The sequence below is a fragment of the Diceros bicornis genome, chromosome 1 (assembly GCF_020826845.1).
Source record: "Diceros bicornis minor isolate mBicDic1 chromosome 1, mDicBic1.mat.cur, whole genome shotgun sequence".
In the NCBI taxonomy this organism is placed as follows: Eukaryota; Metazoa; Chordata; class Mammalia; order Perissodactyla; family Rhinocerotidae; genus Diceros; species Diceros bicornis.
Window position 1 is genome coordinate 86,921,401 of NC_080740.1, and position 10,385 is coordinate 86,931,785.

Consider the following 10,385-nt stretch of genomic DNA (forward strand, 5'->3'; position numbering starts at 1 on the left):
ACAGAAAAACAAAAATAATAACAAATTGTGGTAAATGCTATGAAGAAATCAAGATGCCTAGATGGAGTGGAGTGAGCAAGAATCATTTATTTCTCTTTATACTTCTCATAGTTACTCAAATGATGGCATTTTCTTTAATTAAAAATAAATACTCATTGAATGGTTCCATGCTCTTAGTAAGTTTCTCATGGTCTTTAAAATTGCTTACTAGTTTCTCTTGTCAGCATTGTGTTCATACTGAATGTAAAATACACTAATGTTTTTGAAGGGCAATTTGGAATCATTGGTAACATTAGCTGTGCATATAGATTTTGACCTAGCAGTTTCATGAAATTTGACAATTTTCATATTTGAAGGCCAGAGGAGAAGATATTAAACAGAGATCAAGAGCCAGGAAAAAACGATTCCTTAGGTGTGTTAGAAAAGGATAAACAGCTAATATTTATTGAGTACTTGGTGTGATCCAGGACCTGTCTGTTAAGGGTGTTTAGTCATTTGCTTCTGTAATTCCATGAAGGAAGTATTACTGTCCTGGTTTTACAAATGAGGAATTGGAAGCACAGCCAGGTATTAAGTAACTTGCTACAAGTCATACAGCCAGTAAGTGGAAGAACTAGGAGTAGAAGTCAGTTCTCCTCGTTGCAGTGCTCACATTGTACCCACATATTGTCACTTAGCCCTTTCATCTGACACTCATCTCTATATAGTTTCTGAGCTATATAGTTCACAAGTGGACCACTAATTGCCTCATCCAATACGCTTACTTGAGAATTATTTTTCTTGACATTCTGTGTAGCATTTGATACATTCTGTGAGCATTTATCTTCATTCTTGAAACATTTTCTTTATTTTAAGGCACTTTAGGTTCTGCGTGTCTTGTTTCCTATCTTTTTACTAAAAAATGCTAGTGGTTTCTCTCTGGCTCTAGTGATACCCACTGGTCATGTGCAGAAATTAAGATTATGTTTTCAAAAAACAAAAGCTCGTTTAGCATAGTGGTTAAAATCAAAGTATTTGAAATCAGTTCTAGATCAAGTCCTGGCTCTGCCGCTTACTACATGAGAACCCCAGGAACGTGACTTCACTTCACTCAACCTAATTTTATTCGTCTATAAAATGTGGACAGTTGTGTGAATTAAATGGGAAGAGTGCATATAAAGCACTTAGCACACTGCTGAACACATAAATTCTCAATACTCAATAAGTATTAGCTGTTGATGATGCTACCATATTACATCTTAAACATTTGGATTTTTTTTCTTAAAAAAATTTTAGGGGGCCGGCCCCATGGCTTAGCGGTTAAGTGTGCGCGCTCCGCTGCTGGCGGCCCGGGTTTGGACCCCGGGTGCGTACTGACTCACTGCTTCTCCGGCCATGCTGAGGCCGCGTCCCACATACAGCAAGACGTGCAGCTATGACATACAACTATCTACTGGGGCTTTGGGGGAAAAAAACAAATAAATAAAATTAAAAAAATAAATAAAAAATAAAGGCGTATGCTTTAAAAGAAAAAATTTTAGGGGCTGGCCCAGTGGCGCAGTGGTTAAGTGCACGTGCTCTGCTTTGGCGGCCCGGGGTTTGCAGGTTTGGATCCCGGGTGTGCACCAGTGCACCCCTTGTCAAGCCGTGCTGTGGCAGCATCCCATATAGAGTAGAGGAAGATGGGCACAGATGTTAGCCCAGGGCCAATCTTCCTTGGCAAAAACAGGAGGATTGGCATCGGATGTTAGCTCAGGGCTGATCTTTCTCAAAAAAAAAAACAACACACTTTTATTTCCACATTGTTCCTGAAATACATCATTCATATTTTAGCAAATTGGAGATTTTTTCATGACAGAGCCAATTAAAATTAGTTAAATGTGTAAGTTGCACACTTACAACATAGTATTATCCTGAAGATTATTTGTAATATAATGTGCTAAGAAAATAGATATAATTTCCTATTTGAGTATTCCAAATAGTAGGACATTTCGGTGATTATTGCTTATCAGTAGTTAATAATAAATTCCTTTTACTAAGCTTTGGAAAATGATTTGTAAATAGTGACTAAGTTGATGGAATAGTAAAATGAATTGAATATGCAATTATTATATTTGCAGAATTACTTTACTCAAAAGTAGAGTTGCAAATTCATATAAAAATAAAGTGTATATGAAATGAAACAAAATTAAGAACAGTATATGTGTACAAAAAATTAACACTATGAAAAGGTCAGAAGTTTATCTTGAACAAAACTATATTTGTATTAAAAACAATCTTAGCTGAAGAGTAGATCGTAAATATCAATATTTTCCTAAACAACCAATTACTTCTTAACCTCTATGTGGATTCATTCAGTACCCAAATATTAAGCAGAACAGGGAATAGCAATGGTGAATTTGCTTGACTTTTTCTTCAAAGGGATTTGATGCTATTTCTTATGTCTTCTTTCAGTCTATTTCTGTTTTTTCGTTCTTGTTCTTTAAAATCATTTGCAGTCATCCTTTGTTAGGTAGAGGGAGGAATTTAATATTACAAGTAAAAATTCTTTTTACCTTTTTGTTTTTTAATTTAAAGGGCTTGTATGTTGCCAGGTTTGTATATTTCCTTTACGACTAAAAATCTGTCTTACCGGATACAAAATCCTGGACTCACATTTTCTTTTTTTTTTTTTTTAAAGATTTTATTTATTTATTTCCACCCCCCAAAGCCCCAGTAGACAGCTGTATGTTATAGTTGCACATCCCTCCAGTCGCTGTATGTGGGACGTGGCCCCAGCATGGCTGGAGAAGCAGTGCGTCGGTGCGCGCCCGGGATCCAAACCCGGGCCGCCAGCAGTGGAGCATGGGCACCCAACCACTAAGCCACGGGGCCGGCCCTGGACTCACATTTTCTTTCCTTGAGTATTTTAAATATATTTCTCCATTTTTCTTCTGGCATAAACTATTTCTATTGAAAAGTTAATAATTGCTTAATTTTTTTTTTCCTTATAAGTCCTTTACTATTTTTGCCTAGCTGTCAACAGGTTTTTTTTTCTTTTTCTTTAAATCCCAATACTTTTAGTAGACTGTGTCTTGGAGTTGGTCATTTTAGGTTGATATTATCATGTATGCACTGTGCTCTTTCAATATGTAGTTTCAAATCTTTTTAGTATTTGACCTGTTCCCTTGCTTTGGTACTCTTCTTCAGGGACTGATTATTTGTGTGTTGGATCTTCTTTGCCTATCTTCAGTATTTTCTGAAGCGTATTCACTTTTTCTCAGATCTTTTTGTATCTCAATTTCTTTTTTATTTTAAAATTCTTTCTCCTTTTCACCTCCATTTCTCTTAAAAGCATTATCTGGTATGTTTATTTGCTGCTCTTGTATTCTTTTTAGTTTTGTCTTAATTTCTGGAATTAATTTTTTCTTTTATTTCTGTTTCTTTTCTGAGTTCTGTCACCTTATTTCTGAGTTTTTCTAGTTCTGATTTATGTTGTTCTTTCGTGTCTTGTAGCATTGTCTTTAATGTCTTTTAGTTCATTTTGAAATAATTAGTTCATTTTAAAATAATAGTGGATTATGACCATTTGGGGATAATAATAGTGGGCTCTGACCATTTTTTGGTCATATCTTTCAGGCACACTTTCTTTATTTGTAGGAATCTTCTTTTTTCTTATAATAACTTTTTATGGGATTTTGACCTTGATTCTTTTCTGTTGTTCATTTGTATGTGAAATTAGTTTTTCTGAACTTTCAAAAGAAAGTTTGGTTCAGGGTAGCTTTCCTAACTTGAGAGTTCACCAAGTCCCCTCTTTTCAATTAATATAAAAAAATGTTTTGTATTCGTTTATGAGGTGATCATTCAGTACAGCCACAAGAGGGGACATAGGAAAGGAGCAGGAAAAGAGAATTTTTCCCAGAGAGGTAAAGTCACTGCATGCCACAAGGAGGACACCTAGAGGGAGCACTAAGGGAGCGTTCTCAATCAAGCAGGTAGGGAGGAGACAGAGAAACAAATGAATCCGTGGGCAAGTACCTTTGTTGGGGGTCAAGGTGAAGTGCAAAAGCAAAAGGTGTGAGAGGATTTCTTTGGTGCACTTGAATGTCACTAGACCACAGTCAGGTGAGGGCAAGAAGTGGAACATGTGGCAGGGGCCAGCCTTATCACACTAGCGCACATGGCAGCTTGCTTTCTATGTCTTGTTCTGTACCCTTCCACAATTTTATCTGGACCATCTCTTTCTTTCATATCTAGTGCCCTGTCTTGCTAATTTTGATTCTTATCAATGCTGGCTCCTATCCTGGAAGGGAGTCCTGGCTGGTCAGTTTTCTGAGTTCACAGAGCCTAGACTGCTCCAGCCTCTTCACATCTCACTGTGGGCTCTTTGTATTCTCTATTCGGTTGGACAAAATCTCTCACAGCTTCAGCCTTTCTCATGTTGGCCTCCTGTGCCTTCCAGTGAGTAACCTGTTGGCTATTTTAGACTTCGTTTGTTTTCAGGTCTATTATTTCCTTTTGACTCATCCTGCACAAATATTGATAATGTTAATACCATGCAGGTCTTAGAGCTTTTGTAGTTTGTTCCCACCCTCTTGAATTTTCAGGTTCATGGAGATACCTTGTCACTTGTTAATGTTTTCCATGCTATTTAATTGCTGTTTTTATGTGGAGAATTGAGGAGATTAAAAATCTGTGCTGCCATACAAATATCTTCCCAGAATTCCCCTCTGGAGCAGTTTAAATATGTTAGAGTTTCTTTTTCTTAAAGGTTTGGTAGAATACTTTTTGAAACTCTCTGGCCCAGTGTGTTTTTTGTGATTATCTCTTAGAAAACTTTGTCTGTGTCCTCTATGATAATTTGTCTGTCAGATTACAAGCTCTTCTGGAATCAATTTTGATAGTTTATATATTCCTAGAAAATCCACTTCCTCCAGGCCCTCAAATTTATTAAAATTGTCTTTGTTTTTAAATTCTTCTGTATTAGTGGCTAGTGCTCCATTTCCATTTATTTTATATCTGTTGTGTTCTCCTTTATTTCTTGAATTGGTTAGTTATAGGTTATTCTACTTTTTCCCCCAAAGAAGCAGCTCTTGAATTTATCACTTCTTCTAATTTCTTCAGTTAGATGCTTAAGTCATTTCTTTTTATTCTTTCTTGTTCATTAATATAATTAAAAGCCTTTGAAATTTCTTTCAAGTGCTGCTTTAGCTATGTCATCAATTTTAATAATTTTATTTATTTATTTATTTTTTCCCCCAAAGCTCCAGTAGATAGTTGTATGTCATAGTTGCACATCCTTCTAGTTGCTGTATGTGGGAACGCGGCCTCAGCGTGGCCGGAGAAGTGGTGCGTTGGTGTGCGGCCGGGATCCGAACCCGGGCTGCCAGCAGCGGAGCGCGCGCATTTAACCGCTAAGCCACGGGGCCGGCCCCATAAATTTTAATATGTCATATTTTAATTGTTTTCTGAATACTTGGAAGTTTTAGGTTTGATTTACTCTTTGACCCAAAAATTGTTTGAGAGAGATTTGAAAGTTTCTGGGAGGTAGGGATTATTATTTTCTAGTTGTATTATTAACTTCTATTTTTTTGTGATTTATTGAGCTTTTTTTAGCTACCTAATATATGATTACAATTTTCAGTGTTTTGTGGGAATTTGAAAAGAAGATATATTTTCTGTTTTATATTAAGACTCCATTATATATTGATTAGATAATCTTAATTAGGTCTTCTTTTCCTTTTTATTTTTGTAGGCAGTATCTATTTACTCTATGTAGAACTGAGAAAAGCCCCCACTAATGTGTTTCGGTTTCTTCTCATATTTTTTGGGTTTTTGGTTTTGAATGCTAGGGTGTTTGAATAAGATTCATTACTGCTAGCTCTTCATTATAGATTATGGTCTTTATCATCATAAAGCACACTTCTTTTGTCTTTTTTATAACTTTTTCCCTGAATTCAGTCTTGTCTGATATTACAATCATGAATGCAGCTTTCTTATTATTTTATGATTGCTTGGTACCTCTTTAGGCCTACCTTTTATTTTCAGTCTTTCTGAATTGCTTTATACTGGATACATCTCTTTTAAAAATATTTTTAATTAAATTAAAATTTAATTTAATTTTGATTTATATATCATAAAATTCACTCTTAAATTTTTATATGTAACATATAGTTGGATTTTCTTTGTTAGTCAGTCTGGGAGTTTTTCTTTCATAGATGAGTTCAGCTTATTTTCATTTATTGATATATGTTTGGTTTTAGTTCTGTCATCAAAAGATCTGTTAGGATTAGTTCATATGGCTTTTTTGCCTTTTATATCATTCACTGTATGATCCGTTATTATAGTTTCATTTTTGTGTGTGTCCTCTGATAATTTGCAAGTTCTGCCTTTTTGTCTTATGGGTTGACTTTTCAGTTATAACCTGTATACTTAATTTTTTTCTCAACTTTTCATTTAAGATTTGAATCCTACAAGAAAAGTAGAAATAGTACAGTGAACATCTATGTATCGTTCAACTAGATTCATCAGTTTTTTTTTTTTTTAAAGATTTTATTTATTTTATTTATTTTCCCCCCAAAGCCCCAGTAGATAGTTGTATGTCATAGCTGCACATCCTTCTAGTTGCTGTATGTGGGACACCGCCTCAGCATGGCTGGAGAAGTGGTGTGTCAGTGCGCACCAGGGATCTGAACCTGGGCCGCCAGCAGCGGAGCGCACGCACTTAACCGCTAAGCCACTGGGCCGGCCCATAGATTCATCAATTGTTAATATTTTGCTGCATTTGCTTTATTTCTGCCTCTATCTACAATATTTTTTTTCCTAAATGTTTGAATATACTACCTCAGCATGTATTTCTCAAGAACAAAGACATTTTCGTACTTGGGCACAATACCAGTATCACACTCAAGTACTTCAACATTGATATAGTATCTATATGGAGTCCATATTTAAATTTCCCTGGTTGCCTCAATAATGTTCTTCATAGACTGACTGGCTGTTTTTGATGAAGTAAGGATCATGTATTGCATTTAGTTATGTCTTTTTTGTCTCCTTTAATCTAGATCAGTCTCCCAGCGTTTTTTTCCCCCCTATGGAAAATCCAGGTAGTTGATCTTGTAAAATGTCCCAACATCTGGATTTGCCTGTTTCCTCATGATTAGATGCAGTTAAATTTTTCTTGGCAAGAATACATCATAGGCAATATATCCTTTTCATTCCATCAATGCGAGGCACGTATATCAGTTTGTCCCATTATGGGTTATGCTAAATTTGTGATCACATGGTTAAGGTAGTGTCAATTCTCTATTTTTTACAGTATCTTTTGACTTCTTCCTATCAACAATGACTGTTTTTCTGCTTCCATTTACTTTTAATTGTTTATTATTTTTCTTATTACTTTTAAAACATACTTATACCTCTGTTATTTGATTTACTGATTTTAACTGTCTTTTGACCTCAGCTATAGAATATGAGGAAGACAAAGAAATCAACATATTTACTCTGTCTCCCACGTTTTCTCCCTCTTCTCTTCCAACTTTGCTTATTCATTCACTTTTCTTTAAAAATGAAGAAAAAGGACCAAAAACATTCTTCAGATCTATATTTTCAGTTATGTGAGTGAAGCCCACACATAGGATGTAGTGAGGTTGGAGCAGTTGGAAGAAACTGGCTGAGAGAACAGGGAGAAAACTTGTTCCATAGGCTTAGGGAACAATGCGTGTTGGCAGGCATTGGGTTTAGGTTTGGACTATTATTTGGACTGTTATTACTTGTCATCTACCCCTCTTTAAAATGTTAGTTAACCCTTCTTCATGATTCTTCTTGGTTTGACCCTTCTAATCTTAAAATTGTAGGCTCTAATCTGGTGGGTGGAACTATTTTCTGGGCTGTAGGAGCAAGTAGCAGAGCACTCATCTGGGACCAGTATCAAGCTGGGGGCCACCCCTGACCCTCAGATTTTCTTAGTCCTCATTTTCCATTCATGCCCTCTCCATTTCTGTGTCTGAGTGTGCCTTTTATTCTTTTCCTCAGGTCTCCCAGTTGCTGGACAAACCTCAGAATTTGTTAACCAAGTGTTAGAGAAGACTGCAGAAGGCAATCCCACTGGAGGCCTTGTAGGACTAAGGATACCAACATCAAAGGTGTAATCAGCTTCATTGGACCACTGGTCAGAAATGTCTGTGTTTGTCGCATTATTCATTGTAAATTTTCATTCTGTTTTGCATGTCAGTTTAGCATTATGTAAACATTTACAATTAGGTTACATTGTTTTAAGAACAAAATAGCATAAGTGAAGCATGATCCAAAATACTTGATTATTGCATTTTCAGAGCATAAACCATTTAAAACTGCTACTGGCATCAGAATTGAAACTCATACATTTAAGTAAATGTTTAGATACAGATTGCAAAAACCTGTTAAAGCAAAACATTTTGGAGGAGTGAAGATATTAGTAAATGCCAAATATTGTGGCAGGTTTATGCTCTGAACCACATTAAAAAATTGAGGAAGCATTTTTTCAAACAGTCAGTTTAGATTGTTTTTAGAATTATTGCTTTTTGTTCTAATTTTCCACAACCTTTAATCTCACTTGTACATGGCACAACCCAGCACTCATGCCCGTGTGCCATATTAGATGTTCATTTTCCGAGCTCAATATGGTATATATAAATATATATATAAGTATATATATAATGTCTGTGCAAGTAAGAAAAAAAAGCATATTCTTTGTGCCTTGTATTTTGGGGAAACTATAAAACTGGTAATATTTTGTATGATGAAAACCCTAATGAGGAAAAACAAGATATATAGATGGAAAAATTATGGGGTTTAAATGTTTTTTTGTTCCAACTCTTTTTCAAATTTTTTGAATGTATATAAGACTATGTTGAAATGTAGATATATGCCACAGAGTCTGTGTATTGTATAAAAAACAAAACAAAAAAACAAAAAAAAGATGGCTCTAGAAAACTCATATTTCGGTACTTGACCGGAAGAAGACAAATACTTGCACATTATTGCGATTGTTTTATTTTTTGTACCAAAGACAAATGCAACTGATATGGCAAACTGCCAGTCTAAGTAAAGTTTTGCACAGCTTACATGATACTGTATGAATGTATGAAAAAGAGAAAAAAAAGAAAAATGAAAAGGTCAGGGTTAGGGATCTTACTGAACTGTGAATTTTATTTCTGTTTGGGTCCAATTATCTACAGAAGGAGCATCCACACATACAAATATTATTTTGCTGTTCCTCTAGTTCGCTTCCATAGTAGATAAGTTGGTGGCCATTTAGGTGTCTGTAAGTCTTTTTATTTCTGCACTTACGTAGGAAATTTTAATATATTTCATTTTAGTAAGCTATTGGTAAACAGTTTTTGACCTTGAAAATTAAAAAGTTTATTTAGCTTATTGTAGTATACTTCCACCAAACAACCAAAATACAGATTATTTTTATTGTATTATGTATATATATATGTAAAGAAAGAAAAAAGCTAAAAATATCTAATTCTTTAGTTGCCACTTTTCCAATTGATGTATTATTGTGCATGTAATATTTTCAAAGATCAACACAAGCTTAAAACAAAAAAAAAAATTTATAGATTTTTATATTTTTGTACAGGTATTTTCAAACTAGCTTCTTCAAACTTACATGTGACTTATTCTTCTTCTATAGTTTCTAGAACTGAGAAATATTAACACATTTAGTTTTTAGGTGCTCTTTTTTGCTCACATAAAACAGCTTCATTAGTCAGTGTTTTAACTATGTTAAAGCTTTACCTCTTAATGAGAAATTTCTTGTGTCAAGGCAACATTATAAACCTTCCCCACAGATCTTTCCATCCTGTCTCTCTTACTGTTTTATTTTCAGATCTTGTGTTTTGAACTCTGAAAACTGGTGGCTTAAAAACTATACTTTAAAAAAAATCCTATCTAGCCAGAAAAAAAATACCAAAAATTTCAGACCTAGCTGCTGGGAAAGTATCTGTTTCTCCAACTATTTCTCCATTACCCCTTGGAGAATTTATTCTTTAATTCCATTTTGTCTATATAGTGTGTTTCCTTTTCTTTTACTTCCTCCTCAACGCCCCCCTCCCCATTTGTAAGCGATAGCACCTGAAGCTATAGCTTATAAAGGGTTGATTCTAAAACACACAGTAACACCTGAACAATGTGCTTACAGGCTTCTTTGACATCATGAAAAAGAAACTTTGAGAAAGATTGTCTTAACACCTTAGCTGAATTGTGATGCACAAGATTTTCCTGAGTGCTTGGTGGAAATGTACCTGGCTAGTGCTTTCACGCTAAACAGAGATAAGCTCAGATCTAATGGTTCAATAGAATGTAAGTTCATTGTTTAAAGCTTTTCCTTTTTAAGTGGGAGAAGGCAAAGCACAGGTTTGTAACTTGGGATTATATAAAGT

General features: G+C 35.0%; 1 protein-coding gene across 1 annotated transcript in view; it reads left to right on the forward strand.

Annotated features, from left to right (window-relative positions):
• Nucleotides 1-10,091, forward strand: part of CREBRF (CREB3 regulatory factor) — a 34,671-nt gene extending 24,580 nt beyond the window's left edge. The window contains exon 8 of the mRNA XM_058546127.1: nt 7,993-10,091. Coding sequence (XP_058402110.1) covers nt 7,993-8,108 — 116 coding nt within the window. The 3' untranslated portion in view covers nt 8,109-10,091. The remainder of the gene's footprint in view (nt 1-7,992) is intronic.
• The last annotated feature ends 294 nt before the right edge of the window (nt 10,092-10,385 follow it).